Consider the following 22,995-nt stretch of genomic DNA (forward strand, 5'->3'; position numbering starts at 1 on the left):
CAAGTGAAAAAACTTTCAATAATTTGTCTGTAATCAGCTAATTCTGTCTTTTGTCACCTTTAATGTAATGGAACTATCTTATCCTTTAACCTCTTTACATTCCCTTGTTACCTTACAAAGCTTGGATTTAGATTAAACAACTTCAGAAGCAATGAGATTTCTCTTGCACATTCTCATAGCACATAAGCTGATATGCCATCCAATCCCACTGCTGTATTCACATTAATTTTTTCAATATGCTGAACATCTCCAGCAGTCAACTCCCTCAATTCTTGCATCTGTCTTTGTCACATCTGCAACTGTGAAGTTGCCACCTCAATGATACACCCATGCAAAATGATCTTTATATTCCTTTATGTTTTCATTTTTTTCAGCTCCTGTTTTATATCACTACTCATCCATCTGATCCCTGACCACTTCCGACACACTACTTGCATTCTTTCCTTGTAGCATTAATTTATATCATGTAAATTAATGAAATCCTTAGTATTTTGTTTATGACTGCATTACAATAAAGAAGTCATTTTCATAATCATTTATTTCATAATCATAAAATGAATTGCCAGTCTCCATGAAAAATACTCACTTCTTAGTTACTACTACTTTTTACAAGTTTTATGGATGACCCTTGTTACTGTTTTCCTTTCCCTCTTCTACCATACAAAAAATCTCAAAGTGTTAATCTTCATGTCTCAATCATATTCCTCTCTCCCATCTATACACATAACTCTGTAGTATGCAAACCTTCAGTCTATCTTCATGACCAATATTGTATAGTCCTGATATCATTTTTATTACTCATCTCAAACCTTCTCCAAGGTTATTTCATCCCTTTCAAATTCTAGTGATCAGATCTGAACACAGTTATTCAGATGTGCTGAGATCAAAGCTTTATACAATGGAACCACTACACTTCTATCTCTTGTGGTCAATGTCCTCCCTCAATAATGCAGTGATTCTTTAGGTTGTCTTCACAACCTCTGCAATGTGTCCTCTGAACTTCAAATTTCGATCTGCAATCATTCCACAAGCCCTTGCTTCTTCCAGCATAACTCAACTAAATGAGTGTGAAGACTCCCATCTTTGGATCCCAAATTTCAAGAATTAAATTTAGCTGGATTAAACTGCTATCCTCATTCATTTACCCATCTTTATGTAAAACTTATTCAAATCTTCCTGAAGAGCCATAACATCTGTACTATTGCTAATATCTCTCTCAAGTTTTACATCATTTGCAAACAACTGAATATCTCCCTCTAGTTCAGTAACAATATCATTGAGATAGAGAATGAATACTAACAATTCCAGAACTGAACCCTGTGTAACTCGACTTGTAAACGTTCTACTTCACCGCATCTCTGATATCTATCAGAAAGCTAGTTATCAAATCAATTATCAACCAACCAGTTATTAATCCACAAATTTGATATCTAAATCCATATGTTCCAAATCAAATGCCAACTTGCTATGCAGCACATGCATTAAATGCCATTAAAAAATCCAAAAATATCACAATGTATGCCTTATTGCTCATTAGTCTATTATAAAAGGCAACCAGATTACTAAAACAAGATTGCTCCTTAATTAATCCATACTAGCCTGCATAAATGATATTGCCTCCCTTCATCTGTTCAATTCTGTATATGAGTTCTTAGTAATGTTTCTAAAATCTTAAGAACTATAGAAGAAACACAACATGTTCTATAGGTTGATATCTCCATTCTACCACTACCCTTCTTCCATTAACTGCAAACTTAGCACAGTTTCTTCCTCTCGACAGTGACTACTGAAATACAATTAAATGATTGTTTTTTTTCCTTTTCTTTGAAAACAAAAAAAAAAATAATAATAATACATGTGCACCCTTTTTTTTGAGTAAAATAATATATCTCCTTTCACAGTTCCCTTTTTCTATATGCTTGGAACACAAAGATCATTTTAAAGTACTCCTTTCTTCTTTTCCTTTCCCACCCTTGAGTACAAAAAAAAAAAAAAATCATCTCTTTCTTGTTCAAAATATTTAACAAGTTTGCTGCTTAATGTATCAAAAGGAACTGTCCATTACTTCATGAGAAACTATACAATTCTTCTTATCGCTTTCATCTACACGCCAACTTAGCTTCCTTTGCAAGAAATTCATCTGTTAATTTTTTAATTTTGGAAGAACTGTCGCTTCCCTCATAATCATCTTTTCCAGATTTTTTTTCTCCACTTAAACATCCTTTCCATTAAACTATATTTCACTTTCACACTTCCAACTTTCTGAACCTATTTTAATCAGCAGCTGCTCTTTTTACTCTCTCCCTATATCAACTTCCTATTCAGAAATGCAAATTTAGCACAAGCACACTACTATCTGGTGCAGCAAAACAAAAACAAATTCATTACTCGTTGTGCAAAAAAAAAAGACTACAGTTCTTTACTGGCATGAAATCTCATAAAAAGTTTTTTTTTTTTTTTTAATATTTTTCTCTCTCCAGTTTTTTTAATATTTTACAAAAATGAAATAACATTCATGATGAGATCCTTTTATTATTAAATATCGCAATTAAACAGTTTGAAAAAGGCCGTAACTATAAAGATTTCTCTCATAAAAATCATTACTCCAGAAATTTCTGGTTACAAGAAATAGCACATTAGCTTTTACATTTAGAGAAATGTTTACATATATAATACAACTAACCATTTTCCACCATTTTTTTTCTAAATTGGCCATTGCTAAATTTTTTTAAAAATGTAAGATAATCTGATATCACTAAACAGCAGATGTCCTACATCTTAACTATCTCTCCCATGCACTATTAATTTCTCTTTCTGCAAATTCTTTTATCCATTCTTTCAAATTCTTTCATTCTGAGTCTATTATAGTTGTCTGTCTTATAATTCCTCATGAAGTTCTTCTGCACACCTAATTCATCCTTCAAGTCAGGATAGCATTGGTCATTTTCACCAACTTGGGGACAAGTATGACATTTCAGTCATAATCAAATCCTCCGATGCTATAACCAATTCCTAAACTCTTGATATCCCATCTTCCTTCCACCACATGCTGCATAAGACAGTTGTTTCTCAAGAAAACCAAAAATTCAGTTTTCCTTTAGTACTATATGCTGCTTCCTCTGTCCAGTTCATAATGCTGTAGTTGAATTCCCCATAAAGATCATGATAAATATATTGTACTATTTACTTCGACAAATATATTCTACTATTTACTTCTATCTCACACTATACACCCTCAAAACCACTAGCATCATTTCCCCTTTGATTCTCTACCCTGCGAGGACATAATTCATCTTGTACCATGAGTAATACTCCATCACCCAATTTAGATGCCTCATCCTGCCGAAATATGCTATATCCTTCAATTTCAATCCGTGTCACAATGTTCTTCCTCAGTTTAAGTTTCACTGATACCAACAGTCTATGCAGAGTCTAACTCAATTTAGAGAAAGATGTTGAAAGTTTATTTTTCACTTGGTTAGACTATAATAAATTTAGTTTAATCCTTTATCCAAGTGTGAGCAAACAAAGTTTGCAACTGAAAATATCTTCAGGACTGAGGTAAGGTAGTACAACACCGGGCAACTCGCAGCAAAGGTGAATCAAGCTCTCAACTCCTTGTCTTAGTATCTCCCATAATGCACAGCACATCTCCTTGTGGACATGTATACTGCTATGCATTAAGGGGGGGGCACTACCCATACCGGTTTCGACCTTTATTGAGGTCTTGTCAGTGGGAGCCAGGCCCAGAGTGGACAAGGAGTTGAGAGCTTGATCCATCTTTGCTGCGAGTTGCACGGTGTTATACTATCTTACCTCGGTCCTGAAGATATTTTCAGGCGCAAACTTTGTTTGCTCACACTTGGATAAAGGATTAAACCAAATTTATTATAGTCTAACCAAGTGAAAAATAAACTTTCAACATCTTTCTCTAAATCCAAAGTAATTTAATAATAAGGTGGCACACCTTTTGGCAACCCCTATAGGTAAGGATGAACCTCTCCTATTGCTTCTGCCTTAGTATCTCCACTCTGGGCTTGGTTCCTGCTGACGAGACCTCAATAAAGATCGAAACTGGTATGGGTAGTGCCCTCCCCCTTAATGCATAGCAGTATAGTATACGTGTCTGCAAGAAGATGTGCTGTGCATTATGGGAGATACTAAGACAAGGAGTTGAAAGCTTGATCCACCTTTCCTGCAAGGTGCCCGGTGTTGTACTACCTTACCTCAGTCCTGAAGATATTTTCAGGTGTAAACTTTGTTTGCTCACACTTGGATAAAGGATTAAACTAAATTTATTATAGTGTAACTCAATAAATGACACAATCTCATTCCCTTTGCACAGCATTCCTAATGCACCTGGTATTTGTATACAGAAAAACCAGTGCACTGCCAGTATTTACATAGCTATTACTACTCTTTCCAATTAGCTCCACAATATGGTATACAAGCACACTACCCTTTCATTTCTCAAGTTATTGTCCTCAGAAGAAGCATCCCTGCTAAGTTCCAACTGTAGTTTCCCTGCCCTAACAAACTCACTTGCCCAGCAAACAACAGTCTTTCCAAATGCCTGCATCTATGTATGATCAAATGTAATCTGATCATACAAAGATGCAGTTACCCTCAATTACACTAGGTATCTACATATTTCAGACCTCTTTTCCTTCACTTCTTACTATGACTGTTCATTATCATTGCTCTTCTTCTATACTCCACTCCACATTATCGTATCAAGGTGGCCTACCAGCTATCTTCGCTCTCATATATTTCTGTTCACAACCCCTAGCACTAATCTCAAATCTCTCACTACATGATTCACACTACCACTCATACCAACCATCACTATTATCTCTCCTATGTTTTCACATCACTATTACTATCACTACACTATCATTGCTCCAAGCAAGCACTGCTTTTGCACTCCACTCTGCACATCCTGAATCATTGAGTTTCCATACATAACACTCCAAACAGCTTCATTCATTCTTCTTTCACTGTCATCCCTGATGCTTTATGCTTCTACCCTCACTCTTTTCTCTCCCACTCTCTCCCTCTCTTGACATTCTCTATTTCCTCTCTTTCCCTGCCTATCCCAAATTTTTCCCAAAAATTTCCATATTCTTGCATTAAGATCTCACAGTTGAACCAACTTTTCATTTTTCTTTATGTCAGATGCTTTCTATAATGACAAAAAATAATGACTTCTTCACATAGCATTAAATGGCGGAAGACATCAATATTACATATAAAGCTGCTATAGGTATCTGAGAGACTATTTTTAGAGTCAGCATTAGCTATGAAATACTCCTCAAACATCAACAACTATGGCTGCATTAATTTATCAAAGATCTGGGAGACAGTCATTATGAGATCAGATAGCTGACTTCTCCAAATTAACTTTGTAGTTTTCCAGTCCATAGAGGACACCAGGTTAGGATTAGTTCTGTTTCAGTTACAATTTGAACTGTTTCTAATGATTTAGCTTAGTGCCTGTATGCTTGCCACAGTTATATTCTGAAGAAAGCTGGGTAGAAAACCAGTGAAATATTAGTAAATTCAATAATTTTTTTTCTCCCTCTTTTGGTGTTGTTTTTTTACACTGAAGAACTATTATGAATAATCAACACCACCTAAGTCTTTCTATACATATATTATGAATGACCCAAAAAATTCATTCACTTCTTCCTTAGTAGAACTTTCTGTGGGACCAAATAAGTCTCTCACTGCCCAATTCATAATTTCAATATCTGCCTACATCACTACACTTGAAACTGTCTGCTACTCGAGTAGATTGTCCTCATGTTTAGTGTGGAATATTATAGCTATTCCTTCCAATCCATGATCATTATTGCTTGAGTATAACATCTTAACATCTTGTATCTGCTATTTAGAAGAATCTCACCTGTTTGTCTTCTTTGCTTTGGTAATACTAGTTATTTTTGACTTGGCACTTCTCTAATTCTTCTGCTAGTTCCACTTCTTTTTCATAGTACCTCTTCTGTTGATGGTGCCCATCTTGAATTCTGCTAGTGATGAGCCAGATTTTGTTTCAGAAGCAGACGCTGCGTTGTTTGTAATGGTTAACAAACAAAAACAGTGTGGACTTGTTTAACCAGCTGATGATATCTGATAAAACAAAAACAACCTTTAGCAGGAACTATATAACCTATGACCTTATTACAGGTCAGTTCTCAAGCAGAATCCTAAGTTATTTTCTAAAAAGTGTAAATTGTGATTTTCTTTACCTTCTTTTCTTACCTTTAGTGACATATAACTTCCTATGTAAGATGAGATTTCCCCATTTGAATTTTAGCCTCCATTCTTTTGAGACATATTGTTACACATACATATAACTTCCTCAATGCAGAAAAAAACCAGGATTTCTCTTTTTCTCTAAATTTTAGAGAGACATGAGGATAAATCATCTAGAAATGAGGCATGACTCCATGAAAGTGTGTAGAATAATACTGACAATAGGCATTTTCACAGTAAAATTTTACAGAATAAAATCCTATTGAGAACAAAAATATTTCAACAATTCAATTATATTTTGTCTTGTGACTCTATGGAGGTAGTGAATAATTTTGTATGAAAAATCCTACCTTATATCATAGCAACTGGGATTACTATTACAAAAAACACTAGTTAAAAGTAATACATAGTCATAAAAACTGTTGTATGCCTCCATTAAGAGAATACACAAGGTCTCTATCAATTTTGGTAAATATAAATTACTTACAAAAGGTAACTGATTATATTTTGGCCAAAATAACCAAAAACTAGCATCAAATGAGAAAAAAAAATAATAATAAAATAATAATAAAGCGTATATCACAATGTGTGTGTGTGTGTATATATATCAGGCATTTTAAATCTGATATATGCCCCATCATAACATAAAAAAATAGCATGAATGCTTATAACAGAAATTTTTTCAGAACGACTATGTATACTTGATAATTTAAAAGAGGGCAATTGGTTACATATCTAATTTTGATGTATCACAAAATGCAAGTTAACTGATTTATGTATTATTTGATTTAATTATTAAAAAGCTATCAGGAACATAGTTGAAAATATAATTATCAAGTCAATATTAATACACTGATTACTTAAATTATATTATTTTTTAAATTAAAAAAATGAACTTACAGTATCTGGTCTTTTCTTGCTATTTAATTCACTCACAGGAAACGTGGCCTTTATAATAACATTTGTAGAATTTGACATTGCCTGAAAGAGTAATGTGTCATGAAATTAAAATATAACTGAACAATTTTTTTTTTTAATTTGGTAAATTAATAAAATTAACTGATTTTCCAAATATTTTTATATTAGTATATAATTTTAAATCTATGAAGTTGCATTCTTCAACAGACATAAAAGCTACGTAGAGTTACAGTTTTAACTTGCTAATAGTTAAGGTTTTAACAATATTCTAAAACATAACTCTTAGAAAGATTGACCCTGAAGGACCAATTTCAGAAAAAATTTCTTAGTAGAATTAAAAGCATAAAGCCATATGCTGTCGTTGTAAATAATTATCAGAATTACGTCCATAAATAGTTAAATTTTATTTTGAGATCCATCTTGGAATCCTAAAAATAAAAATATAAAAATTTATAATGTTATGTTGAACTAATGCATTCTCTGCTCATCTACAATCTTAACAGCCTATTCCAGTTCTCCTTAGAGACGCTCAATCATACATCATCTGTAGCCACGTACCATCTCCATCCCAACCATCATATCAACTCTTAGATAAGTAGAAAGACAGAACTTTGTCATAACCCACCTACTAAGCAGTTTTAATGCTTGAACTTAAAACCAACAAATCACTTGTTCATTTTTTGTTGCTTGCATTTTCTATAAATATTTCCAGTCACTCTTCATCAGAAATGGCATCAGTATCTCACTCTCCTCTAAATCTGTTAGAAAGCATAAAGTCACTACTCAATACTCCTTCCTAGTTCAACTTCAAACTCACTGAACATACTTTCTTCTTTTTCTTCTTCATTCATTCATTACTTTAACTGGAACAATCTTTCATCTTATGTATTTTAGGTTCCCACTTACAATTTGCAAGTTCCCAAATTAACTTTGTTTCTTGGCTTAAACTTTGGCCAATCCCCAGTACTAATGTATTAAGAGCTGAACTAACCACAATCTCATATATGTGTGATTACCATAAAATCTAAGCACTTGAATTGAAGGATGGATAACACGACAGTCTGATGTTAAAATAAGACCATATTCACATCCTTGTAAAGATTAGGTAATGCTTGATAATTCTTAGGGATAAGTTTAAGGGCATGTTTCATAGCAAATGCTTACCTAAAATTAAACCTTCAAATATACAGCAGCTTCTATATAGTACTGCTGCTTTGTTCTATTTAATCCTTAGTGAAAGGATGTGCATATGTGATCTGCTAGTCCTGACTAGCTGTAATGAAGAGCAGTTATATTTTTCATGTTCTTCAAAAGGAATACTAACAGTTCTTCCTTTCTGTCCCTATTAAGCCAAGTTACACATTTTATACACTCTTAAAAGTGATAAATTGATGTAGTTTGCCTTTAGGAAAATAAAGATTGCTAGATTAACCCTTAGTAAGGGAATACCGTGAGTAGACATATAAATACAAAATTAATAACGGAAAATCTCACGTAAAAAGATTTTTTAATAGTATAATTTTCGCCTGTGTGTCACAGGCATCTTCAGTACATGTTAAGCTCAAATTAAACAATAACTGACAATTCCAAAACGCACCACCTAAGTAACTAGTGTAAGATAACTAAAAAGGTCAATAAAATTTCCTAAAAACTATATATATATATAATAAAAAGTTAGGAAAGATTAGCTGATCTGTAAGAAAGATGTAAACCATCGGATCTGTTTAAGTTAGGAGAGTGAAGAAAAGTTTCACATGTTTCTTTATAAAGCCGTTCTATGAGGAACCGACTTTTGTGAAGGACTCTTGTCTTTTTTCCGATGAACTTATGTCTGGTTAAGATGGCATGTTCTGGAAGTCCAGACTTGCAGAACATGCCATCTTAACCAGACATGAGTTCATCGGAAAAAAGACAAGAGTCCTTCACAAAAGTCGGTTCCTCATAGAACGGCTTTATAAAGAAACATGTGAAACTTTTCTTCACTCTCCTAACTTAAACAGATCCGATGGTTTACGTCTTTCCCCTTTATGGGAGATAGTACTTTACAGATCAGCTAATCTTTCCTAACTTTTTATTGTATATATAGTGTTTTTTTTTTTTTTTTTTAGTTATCTTACACTAGCTACTTAGGTGGCGCTTTTTTGGAATTGTCAGTTATTGTTTAATTTGAGCTTAACATGTACTGAAGATGCCTGTAACACACAGGCGAAAATTATACTATTAAAAAAATTTTTTACGTGAGATTTTCTGTCATTAATTTTGTATTTATATGTCTACTCATGGTATTCCCTTACTAAGAGTTATTGCAAGACTTTACAAAGAGTCTATTTCCAAACAATCTGCTAGATATGGTAAACGTTTTGGTAAAGAAGGCTAAATGCATTAACAGAATAATCTTCCTAAAGCGATGTAAGATGGCACAGGTTATTCCTACCTGTTGTAAAATAAAAGAAGTTTTCAGGTCTCCAAAAGCTCATCGGATCTATGTAAAAGCTAGTAAGTCTCTTTAAATTATCAGCTACATGAAGCTAAAAAGTCTCTAGCCCGCTTAAATAGAGAAATTACGGTCATCAAGAAGGCTCTAGAATCTGTTTTAACGGTTGAAATTTTTAACACTATATTACGTATATCTTCGAATTCTTACCTAAAGGTCTTTAATGATTCTCGTGATAAGTTAAAACATAAGTGTAAATCTCTGGTCAGCCTATCTAGACCCAGTAATAATGTTATTGATACAGATAAAGTAATTATCAATGTTTCTGGAAGTCCTCTAACAGACAGTGAACGTTTTGTTTTATCAAAAGGTTATGATTTCGCCGTTGCTCCTAATAAGATTCCCCTTATGGATTTTTTTCACAACATAGACAGAGGTATTCGATCTTATCTCAAAAAACAGCCAACAGGTTACGTTTTAAATGTGCGAAAATTCTCTTTAATGGCAAGCCTCCTCGTAATAATCTTTCTTACGCTGAATTTAAAGCATTGAAATCACTGAAGAATAACAATAATTTAATTACTACGAAATCTGATAAAGGGAAGGCTGTAATTCAAGATAGGAAGGAATATGAGAGAAAAATGTCCCTATTACACCGCGACTATTCAACTTATAGGCCTCTTACATCGGATCCTACTGGGAGTCAATTGAATAGACTTAATTCTCTTATAGATAATGTATCGACTTGGAATGAAGATCAAAAGAAAAAAACTTAGAACCTTCTTCAGTCATCCACTATATTGTGTGGTCTTCTGAAAGTTCATAAACCAGGCATTCCATTGAGGCCAGTTGTAGATTGTATAGGTTATTCCGCTTACTTCTTCTTGTTCTTCTACGCGTTATTCCCGCTTCCTGTGCAGGGTCCGCATGTCATTTAGATGCGACTTCTTGTTAGTACTACTCCCAACCGACCGGTCGCTTGGTCTGCCGCTGGGGGGGGGTGATATATTTTTGACTGTAGAGGCGTATGTTCACGGGGCCGGTTTGCCTGCTTGCGGGATGAAAAACGCCAGATAAACTGGCGGAAAAAACCCTACTGACCTCACCCAAGACTGGCTAACTTGGCTATGCCTGAGGAAGATCCTCAAATTCCTCACGTCTAGAACGGGAATCGAACCTGGAACACTCCTTCCCCAGGCATATGGTTGCGAAGCGCAAAGCCACTAGGCTAACCGCGCGGTTATAGGTTGTTCCGCTTACAAAATTTCAAAATTTTTATCAAATTTACTCACTTCCTCAACTAGAAGAACTGATACTTACATAAAAAATACTTTAGATTTCAAAAATAAAATTTCAGATCTTCATTTGGATGTTTCTGATATCATGATCAGTTTAGATGTTGTTTCTTTATTTACAAATGATCCTTTATCTGAAAGTATTGAATTACTGCAACAGGAATTTCCTTCAGACATTGTAAAAATATTTGATTTTGTAATACATTCTAGCTATTTTCCCTTTAAAAATAAGTTGTATCAACAAATTGAAGGAACAGCAATGGGAAATCCTCTTTCTCCTGCTATCTCCAACTTCTTTATGGAACATTTTGAAAAAACGCATCTTTGACAACATTTCTCCCAGACCTACTCGTTGGTTCAGATATGTCGATGACATTTTTGCTATTTGGAATGGCTCTTCTTCATCAGAAGAAGTTTTTCATTTAAGTTAAATTCATTTAACTCACTAAGTTAAATGCACTCATCCAAGAATCCAGTTACCCTAGAAATAGAATCAAATAAGCAGTAAGCCTTTTTAGATCTTCTAATTCTTTGCCAACCAGATGGTAACCTACATTTCTCAGTCTATAGAAAGAAGACTCATACTGGCCATTATATCCAAGCTGAATCTCATCACCATCCCAGTCAAAAGGCAGGAACTATTAAAACACTGGTTCATCGGGGCCAACTCCTTTTGTTCTTCAGACAATCTCTTACAGAAAGAACTGCAATATAGTACTTCTTCCTTTCTATCAAATGGATATAAGAATTCCTTCCTCAAAAGAGCTCTGAGTAGTTTTAATATGTCTTCCTCTTCAAACACATAAGAAAAAATGCACATTCCTATCCCTTATGTACACAGCATTAGTAAACGTATAGCAAAAGTTTTAAAACCACTGAATATTTTTGTTGCCTTTCGACCGGTCAGAAGAAAAATCTCCACCTTTCTCACTTCTCCTAAGGACAAGCTTTGATCCAGGTGTCTACCAGATTCCTTGCTCTTGTGGATTATCTTATTTCGGACAAACAGGAAGATCTGCCTCTATTCGACTAGAAGAACACCATTCAGTACCTTAAACCTGAACAGTCTGGACACTTGCAGAATATGCCATCTTAACCAGACATAAGTTCATTGGAAAAAAGACAAGAGTCCTTCACAAAAGTAGGTTCCTCATAGAACGGCTTTATAAAGAAACAAGTGAAACTTTACTCCACTCTCCTAACTTAAACAGATCCGATGGTTTACATCTATCCCCTTTATGGGAGATAGTCTTTACAAAACAGCTAATCTTTCCTAACTTTTTATTGTATATATAGATTTTTTTTTTTTTTTGGTTAGAAAATTTTATTGACCTTTTTAGTTATCTTACACTAGCTACATAGGTGGCGCTTTTTGGAATTGTCAGTTATTGTTTAATTTGAGCTTAACATGTACTGAAGATGCCTGTGACACACAGCCGAAAATTATACTATTAAAAAATCTTTTTACGTGAGATTTTCCGTCATTAATTTTGTATTTAGATTGCTAGTTTGATATCTGGTTTAAAAGTAGTGTGAAGATTTTGCAGTATGTTTTTTGTGTTTTATACTTTTTATGTTTGTTTATCTTTTCAATACCATATTTTCAGCTATATAGGTGAGAAAATTGTTGCTATCATGGGGGAAGATATGTTTTATCTATAGTCTGTATTTTGTTCATTGGCTAAAGAATATGTTATATTTACATGAGTTTAGACTGGAGCAGCTTTAGTCTGCCATAACACTATGTTATATGATATTGCATGATGGGCTGAATGATGAGATTGTTTTAGTATCTTCCATATTTATATTAACCCTGGGGAAGTTGCGGTCGTAAAAATAGGTCGTGTGTATCTGAGAGATACATTCATTACTAGTATGTGCTAAACTGCGATAAAACTTAAATAAAAAAAAAACACTGCAAATATAATACATGATGGTTTATTTATTTTCAGTTACAATCTAGAAATTATTGAACAAAGAAACAAAGGAAAAAAACAACAACTCAACCAATACTATACTGACATTGGTTCGCGATATCTCTCAGATACAATTTATGGATCAGAGCGCTGGGTAAGAAGTAAAACACTTGACCAAAGAATAGCGACTGCAGATATGAGAGTCTTGAGAAGGATTGGAGGCATGAACAGATGGCATCAATGGCAATATCATATTAAAAACGAGGATATTAGGAAAGAACTTGACATTGTTAGCATCCAGGAATGTGTTAGCAGAACTAATCTCAGGTGGTATGGTCACTTAAACAGAATGGGAGAGGAAAGATTAGCAAAACAAGTGTTCGCTGTCAGGTTGGCAGGAAAAACACCCAGAGGAAGAACAAGATATAGGTGGATTGATACAGTAAAAAGTGCCTTTGAAGATAGAAATATAAGATCTGATAATGTTGGAGTCTTCACAGGTAACAATTGATTTGGAGGAAAATTGTAGATAGGAAGTTAGTGGTGATGTAAGTTTTTCATGTAGTACTATCATAATATCCTGTACACCTCTTGAGAGTAAGTGTCAGAAATTTGATGATGATGATGATGGTAAAAAAAAATTAATTATAAAGTAGATACATGTGATGAGCCTCTGCTGCTTCAGTATAGACGAAGCTGTTTGGTTGGAAAGACCTGCATTCGATTCCTGGCAGTGATATGAGGAACCTTTATCTGGTCTCTTTCGACTAAAGGTGAGTTAGCTGATCTCATATGGAAGTAGGCAGTTCTTTTTCACCCAGAAATCAGGTTTTTCATCCCCCAGAAAAAGAAAACCGGCTCTGTGAACACATTCATCTACAGACATAAGGACACACAGGGAGGCCAGCTAAGGAACCTCAATCGTTCATGAAAAGCTTAAGACAAGACAAGATGCATGTGGTGTAGGAGTGAGAAACACAAACATATCTCTCACAAAGAGAGTATCCACTCTCATTTGTGATCTCGATAGTATCCCATATATACCACTATACTCCTTCAGGCATGTTTTGGCAAAGCTAGTGGCAACAGGAAAATTTGTGCACTGTTTGAGAAGTTTCTGGTGCATTGCCATCAGGTTCACATGCCACTCAGCTGCTCCTATTAACTAAGGAGCCAGTACCTTCTCAGATGGAGAATGTACCAGCTCCCTAGTTAACTAGGGAGCAAAAACCATTATAAAAATTGCACTTACAACAGTGAACTAACAAAAACTATTGAAAAAAGCTCCATAAGTACAATGCTATTCTAAAGAAATTTCACTGTGGCAAAGCTATCCACTATAACAAACATTTCCTGTGATCTTTATGAGTTTAGTATAGTAATAGACAGTCAACATATTTGGCATGCCCATGTAGAGCACTGTCCATAAGATGTATGAAAAGGAAAAGACAAAACTCAAAGGCCCTGATATGGACACAAAACACAGCAGCATCTCCTCCTCCTATACAAAAATAGTGATGCTTTGCAAGAAAATGAATGTTATCTTCAATCCAGGGGTATGGTTGGCATATCCTCCAACTAGGAAAGGTATGATTATAAGGGTGACTATTCATCTAGTTTTCCAGAGTCCTGTTTATAGAAACTAGCAACGCTATGGTAAAGAGTAACTGGCCTCGGTTAGAAAAAGTGTGGTGTGCATCATTCACGCTATATTAATGGCTTAATGTTTTCCAGTTTTAACTTTTCAACCTTCACATCAAACAGTTAGTGTTTATTAATGTTTTGCAAGCTGATAACTACATTCTTTTTTCGTCCAGATGATTGACTAGAAACTATGTTAACCGGGAACAAACAGTAACATGCAAAACACACATACACAACTAGATTAGCTATTGATGAAAGTTTGATTTATATGGATCTGAACTAAAGTGACTTAATATTCAGCCATTTTCATTTTATTTGCACATGTAACTTGATGTTACAGGCTAAGGGATATTGAAGAAAGTCTGGAAAAACTACTATTGGGCAAGAGTGAGCCAAACCAATGGCTCATCCTCCAAATGATGTTTATGCAATCTGCCAAAAATTCAGCCTCTTTGTTGCTAATCTCTTGTGCTGAATGGATGTCAAACAAAGTGCTCTTGTGTTTTGTTCATTGGGAATTTGTTTTGATAGTATTCTATATAAATTTAATTAAGAGAAGCCTAGAACTGTGTACATTTAATTGTCAATTATTATTATTAGTGCAGTAGAATTATTGGTATATTAATAAAATATTAGTTGTATACTGTAATAATCAGAACTTGCAATATTTATGAATATCAGAGCTTAATGGAATTTTAATATAAACTGAATTTAATAAATTAATAATAACACATAAAGTGATAATGCTACTGGCAGTGAAAAAAAAAAAAAAAACTGTACCAGAATATTCATAACACCGGATCAACAGCTAGATGCGATAAAGCAAGATGAAAGCAGTGCAATACTTTATTACACTGGTACCTTATGTATCATCAGGTACAAAAAAAGAAAAAATCAACAAAGCATTAAATCAGGTACATCATTATATGCTTTTAATTCCACATGCATGGGGTGAATATAATGGAAAGAACATAAAATTGTTGGCAAATACAGCAGAAACTTTACCAAAAGCATAAAATGTTCCATCACCCTAGGTTTGGCATCAGCAAAGGCGAAAAGCATCAGGAAAGGCTACATCATTTCTGTGTGTGTGTGTGTGTGTGTGTGTGTGGCTTCCACTCGCAAAAGGTTTTTGTAAACCTAAAAAATACTATCTCATCAAAAATATCCAGACATCTGGCCTGGTTGGCAGAGTAGATAGCATATCCACTCTCCAGCCAAAAGGCTGCAGGTTCGAATCCTGCCTTGGGCATGGATGTTTGTGATTGACTGTGAAAATACTGATGGTGGGCAGTAGATGCCATTGGTGTAGTTGCGGTTTGTTGTTGGTAGATGAGTGGTGGAGACAAAGTTGTAGAGGAGGTGCCTTCTCTCGGTGAGTTTTTGGACTCCCTGGAGGTGTCATATAATAATAATCCCTTTGTAGTAATAGTGGATATGGATATATATATATATATATATACATACATGCATACATACATACATACAGGTATACCTCGATTAACACGGTTAATTAATCCCTCAATGTTACCGTGTATATCAAAATCGCGTTAATCAAGTCTAATAATCAATGGTAAAAATTACAATTCATCCATGATCGATTACTGTATTAATAATTCGTTTTATATGGTACTCTTTTAGGAAAGATAAAAAATGAATGCAAATTAATGGTTAATAAATACTTGTACTTACATTATTTACCGCAATTTATCAAAAGAAGTTATCAAGAGTCGTTTGAACAGTTTTAGTTTTTTTCTTATCAGCATAAATTCTACGATAACAAGCAAAATGACTCTCCAGACTTCGGCAAATAAGCAATAAAACAAAGAAAAAATACTGCAAATATAATACATGATGGTACAAATTAAGTGGATATTGAATCCAACATTATTTCATAGCCGAATATAGAAACTACAAGAGTTTCGTGCCGAATATATAGAAACTAAACGTTTTGGTGGATGCAAGCATAAGCAACCTTATGGGCAACTCGTAGTAAAGGCAGAGTAAGCTCCAGATCACTTTCCTTAGTAGTTTTCATAATGTAAAGCACATCTCCTAGAGGACATCTATGATATGATAAATAATCTTTTGGCTCTCTATTTCTGTAATACATGATGGTTTATTTATTTTCAGTTACAATCTAGAAATTATTGAACAAAGAATTAAAAAAAAAAAAAAAAAAAAAAAAAAACTAAACCATACTATACTGACATTGGAGGTCGCGGTATCTGATGGATGAACCTAGGTTTGGCAGATGTCAGGAGGGAAACGATCAAACCAGTCTCTTGAACACACATATTTACAGATAGGAAACAATTATCAGACAAGAAAGAAAATAGTAAACCATGTTGTTCTACAATTATCCCCTAGTAACATTGCTTTGCTATCCCACCAACCATTAGGTTGATGAGAGAAGATGATGAGGAGAATAATAATAACCATTATTATTACTGAAAATAAAGAGCCAAAAGGCTTCACTTCAGCGATGCAAAATTATTCAAATTAAGTGGATATTGAATCCAACATTATTTTAAAGCCGAATAGAGAAACTACAAGAGTTTCATGCCAAATATAGAAACAATAAAAGTGTCGGTGGATCCAAGCTTAAGCAAGCCTTTCATGACAAGGGCAACTCGTGGTAAAGGTGGAGTAAGTTCTGATCACATTCAAGTAGTTCCCATAATGTAAAGCATATCTCCTTGCAGACATGTATGATGCTATGCATTGTTCCACTCAGTAACAGGCTCACTCTGCCACTGAGAAGAACTCTCAGCATTGTCTCTACCCCATGGCAAGCTCACCCCACCACCAAACAGAGCTACTCATTTGCTCATATGTCATCTGAGGTGTAACAGCAACAGCCGTGCCTCAGTTAACTTCATGGTAATGAACTGCCATTCATTACCCCCCACACACACACACACAGCCAGGACCTGCATGACAGCAACAGCCGAGCCTCAGGGTCTCATCAGTGGATAGGTAGACCCAGATGTAAATACCCAGGTTGAAGTGATGCAGAAGTTATATTTTATTATACGAAAGGTCTGTCATGAAAGATTTGCTTACGCTTGGATTTGCTGAAACTTTTATAGTTTCTATATTTGGTACGAAACTCTTGTAGTTTCTCTATTCAGCTTTGATGTTGGATTCAATATCGACTAAATCTGAATAATTTTGCATCGCCGAAGTGAAGCCTTTTGGCTCTTTATTTTCAGTAATTCTTGGTGCCTTTTGTGATGTGACACCTGTTGCCAACTTGTATGGTAAAGTATAACTTCTGCATCACTTCAACCTAGGTATTTACATCTGGGTCTACCTATCCACTGATGAGACCTCAACAACGGTCAAAACCAGTCTGGGTTGTGACCCCCCCCCCCCTCCATAATGTATAGCATCATACATGTCTGCAAGGAGATGTGCTTTACATTATGGGAAATACTAAGAAAAGTGATCAGAGCTTACTCCAACTTTACCACGAGTTGCCCCTGTCATGAAAGGTTTGCTTACACTTGGAACCGCCGAAACTTTCATGGTTTCTATATTCAGCACGAAACTCTTGTAGTTTCTTTATTCAGCATTATTATTACTACTATACTACTAACAATAATAATAAAACACCTACTATTAATAATAATTGGTAATAATAGTAGTAACAGGTGCCTTTAATTAGGAATGTAAGGTTTCCATGCAATAAATTATCCATGTCGATGATAAAGATTTTTACATAATCTTTTCAAGATTACGTAAAACCCGCAAAATACACAAAACACATAATGACTGAAAGAAATATCTCTAAAAAAAAAAAAGAGAGAGAAAGAGGGGGAGAGAAAATTACCACACATCTAACATATACTCGTATAAAGGGTATGACATCATGCTAAGCTTCAATTGCATCACAAGTGAATCTAATAAAAATTACAGTTCTTTTTATTAAATACACTTCTCATCTTATAATTCATTTTTCAATGAACTGTTCATTCGACGATTTGTAGTTTCAAATTGTGACTTTTCGATGAATTGCATTTTCAAGAAACTGCCTTTCAATTAATTTTTTTTTTTAATTTTTTTTATTAACTGTTGTTCAATGAACTGTCTTTCAATTTATGGTTTATTTCATTAATTGTTTTTTCAATAAATTGCCTTTTGGTAAATTGTCGCCCAACTTACGTTTTGCAGATGATATCGATCTTCTGCCAAAAAAGTAAAGAAGAATTAGAAGAGATAACCAGCCGCATTTTCAGAACATTAAAAAAATATGGATTATACATAAACCTGCAAAAAACAAAAACAGTGATAACCTCAAAATCAGACACTGAACCCTTAAAGATACAAATCGACAATAAACAATTTGAGAATGTAAACAAGTTCACTTATTTTCTGAATAGGAAGCATGCTGATTCAAGATGGTCGCTCCAAAACTAACATTAAATACCGAATTGCTAAGGCAACTGTGGTCCTACAAAAGTTAAAACCATTGTGGAGCGATAACAGAATGGCAATGACAACCAGATTAAGACTAATTGACACTTTGGTGAATTCTATCCTCTTGTATGGTTGTGAGGCCTGGACTTTATTGAGAGAAGATGAGAGGAGACTCCTGCCTTTTAAAATGAAAACTTACAGAAGACTCTTGAAAATTCTCTATACTGCTCACGAAAACAATGAAAATGTTAAACTGATTAATTTAATAGATGGGAAAAAAAGAGAAAATATTCTGACAGTCACCAGAAGAAGACAGATGAAATGGTTCGGACATGTGGCGAGGGCTAATGGCTTTCCAAAGCAAACACTAGAAGGAATCGTTCCGGGATCAAGAGTTAGGGGCCAACCTCTATTAAAATGGACTGACAACATCAAAAAATGACAAATTCCTGCCTTTCTCAACTGATATCAAGAACAAGAGACTGAGATGATTGGAGCAGGATAACAAAGAACATCATCAACTAGCCATGAATGACCCAACGGTCCATTTAGGACTATGGGAGAAAAGAAGAAATTGTCGTCCAATAAATTGTCTTTCAATAAATTATTTTTGGTGAATTTCTGAATACCCTTATAGCAGCAAAGGATGGACCAATGTCATCCTTAATGCCTTTTATGAGAGTTAGAGTTGGGATGAGCAGGCATCCAGATATTTTTGATCAGAGAGTGTGCATTCATACTGTGTATGAGCTAAGGATTTTTTCCTTTCTATTTTTTTATTTTTTTAATTTTTACTTTTTAAGTAGTCTGGAAACCTTGCTCTACAGACTACATATGAAAAATTTTTAAGCCACTTCAGTCTCCCAATAAGTGGAGCAATGGTCTCACAAAATGTGATAAAATTCACCCCCCCCCACTGCCCAAAGACAATCATAAATATCTATGCCCAGGGCAGGATTCAAAACCTGTAATCTGTTGATTGGAGAGCAAATGTGCTAACCATTCAGCCAACTAAACCAGCAATATCTGCAGATAATGACCTGCAGAAGAACTAAAGACAATTATTGAAGAAGACAACTACATGGCAGATCAAATCTTTAGTCTGGATGAGATCTATCTCTTCTGAAAACAAATGCTAAACTGTACCTATTCTATGCAACAAGACACACCATGTTTTCAGAGCCACTAAAGATGGCTGAAAAATCCAATAAGAAAATCCACAGGTGCTTAAGATACAACAACAGATACAACAAAATTTTCCTACCAATCTAGGTTTAAACATCAAGATGTAGATGACAATGATAAAATAAAGTAATGGAATGAGATATTATTTTAGGGAAAAAATTATGTAACATTTGTAGAATTTTTGGCTAGGTTTCCTCACATATATTCTTCACATGATAACATATATTGTCACGTGCTTGCAATTTTTAAGTATTGTGTTGAAAAGAGATAAATTGTATTTATCTCTTTTCAACTGTATCAACAATGGCTAAGAAACCTAGCTGAAAATTCTACAAACATTAAATAATTTTTGTAAGTGTCATTTGTAAACAATAAATAATGTAAGTGTCATTCCTTAACTTTATAATTTTATTACCAAGTCTATATGAAAATATGATAAGTGAATATGAAAGGATGGATAACAAATGAAATGTTCATAAATTGTTTTAGTAAAGTGATGCATGCAGAATGTTCTCTGCATAAATGGAAAGAACTGATTTCCAAATGCTCTTTTGTCCTGAGTACTATTATAAGTCATCAGTGATACATAAAATATTTGAATGAAACATCAAACTTGTTTTTCTACCACCAATAACTTCACTCCTGCAGCCACTGGATAAAGGAGCAATTAAGACAAATTATGTGCAGTCTGTTATGGCTGATACCATAAGTGAGGAATACTGAATGACAAATTTTGAAAGGCATTAATAATTACAGATGCACTTTCATTAATCAAGACTACACAGAATGAAATTCCACAGCAATGAATTTTCAAAAGGTATATGGAAGGATCTGTGTTCTCAATTCTTTCTATAACACAATGGGCACAGCCATTGGCTTAGATGAAGTCAATGAAAATAAACTTTTCTTGACTCAACAGAACTGAGCAATGAAGAATTGTTGGAGATGATTACCATGGAAGAAGCAGAAACGATCACACCAGCAAGCAACATTATCAACTTAATGGTACAATGAATAGAAATCTTCCAACTTCTTGAATTCCACCATATGATTTTGGAAGATGATGATGATTCCAATATGGATAGAAGCATTCTGATTAGGAGAAAAATATTGGAATATGCTAAACTATGCCAAGAAATCTGCCCTGGAAAGAAAAAATAACAACTCTAGACTACTTCAAGAAGTCATCCTCTTCTATTCTACCTGTTTCAAAAGATGAGAAGTCTCCCAGATAATTAATCTTGAAACACATGCAACTGATTCACCATCCCTCACTTCTTATTGAATTAGAAGTTCATGAAGATAAACAATGATCCTGTACCTGGGGAGGTTCCCACTCTCAGATATCAAAAAATTCATATAGGTTTCATTGTTTTTTGCAGGCAATTAATAATAATAATTTTCAATATTAATTTAATTGTATGTATTTTATAATTAAATAGCTCAATAAAAGTTGTGTATTAAATGTAGTTTGTAAACTTTCTGAATAGCACAATGTTTCCCCACTACTTTACATGCATTGGAGTGAGAAAAATCTGTTCTATTTATGTATTTTAAATTATGCAAGGATCTTCAGACTACACACATTGCATGCATAGTGGATCTAGTGTGTATATATGCACATGCACACAGTGTGCTGTAAAGGTCTAATATAGTGAACTACTCTTGCATTTCAAAAACTGTCACAAAGATTGCTGATAGGTAGTGGAGATCTGCTCAGCCACCTTGGTGAGTATTTACATGAACAGATGCTACTAAGTAGAATATACTGTAGCACAATACAAAGTGTTTTATCATTAAACATGTAGAATGCAAATGTCAAACACACCAAAAGTATCTCACTTTTGCTTATCTTACTAATGTGAGCAAGACAAAAAAACCGAACATTACAGAATCTAATGAATCAGTTTAAAAAGATTACAGCAACAGATGGAAACTCAACATCCCTATGAGCACCCATTTTGACAATAATTTGTAGATGGATTTCTGCCAGTATTACAGTTTACAGTAATCAGCTCACATTAGAACATAGCAATGAATAGATTTATTACCACTGAATTCATTTATTCAACCTCCTTAAATTTTACTGCGCTGGTACAAAAGCAAGCCTCCATAGCTCAGTTGGTATACAGACAAGTCCCCCCTTTAGTTGGAAAGACCCAGGTTTGAAGCCTGTCTATGATGTGAGGAACCTTAATGAGGTCTTTTCAATCAAGTGGTGAGTTAGCTGGTCTAATACAGAGAAATACAGAAACTTGGGATTTTCCTCTCTCAGAAGAGGCAAACTCGCCCAAGGGAACATATAGTTCTATTTTAAAATTAAAGATGCCAAGAAATCATATTCTTAGTTTAATCCTTTATCAAAGTATAAGCAAACAAAGTTTGTATGTTAGAATTTCTATGTAGAATAATAGAATTTCTTGGCATCTTTATAACCAACAGAAAAAACTTCCAATAATAGATCCACTGTCAATAAATTCCTTACCCTTATGCAGGGCCAGCTCAGATATTGTTTTTTCATGCCTCAGACCAAGACTGCACTCAGAGGGGCCCTGCACTTTCAAATTTCTAAGAAAATTTGATAATAGAATTTTTGATGTTTCAGAGATGTATTGATATGGGAAATATTTTAGTATATAACTATGTGTATTTAATGTTTGTAAATTATGTTTAATAAAATTATATGATTTTTTGATAAAAAATTTCCTTTTTGCAAATATTTTGGGACCCCACTAATAATTTTTTCCCGAGGCCCACAAAACCTCCAGCCGGCCCTGCTCTTATGGGATACAACAGAGGAGTGATGCAACAGTTGCATTAATTCATTAATCCCTAAATCAGTGGATTCTACTTCGTAAGAGACAGATGGGTTGTAGAAGTACAGAAGAACAATTTACAAAACTTGTTTTCGATGTAATTTTTGAAT

General features: G+C 34.3%; 1 protein-coding gene across 5 annotated transcripts in view; it reads right to left on the bottom strand.

The window, feature by feature from the left end:
- The window catches only part of Myo61F (unconventional myosin 61F), a 744,085-nt gene that overhangs the window by 349,518 nt on the left and 371,572 nt on the right, over positions 1-22,995 (bottom strand). For all 5 annotated transcript variants that reach the window (XM_090391651.1, XM_090391648.1, XM_090391650.1 and 2 more), the window contains exon 17: positions 7,156-7,236. In XM_090391651.1, coding sequence (XP_090247777.1) covers positions 7,156-7,236 — 81 coding nt within the window. The remainder of the gene's footprint in view (positions 1-7,155; positions 7,237-22,995) is intronic.

The sequence above is a fragment of the Typopeltis vanoorti genome, chromosome 4 (assembly GCF_054136105.1).
Source record: "Typopeltis vanoorti isolate ZY-2024b chromosome 4, IOZ_Tvanoo_1.0, whole genome shotgun sequence".
In the NCBI taxonomy this organism is placed as follows: Eukaryota; Metazoa; Arthropoda; class Arachnida; order Uropygi; family Thelyphonidae; genus Typopeltis; species Typopeltis vanoorti.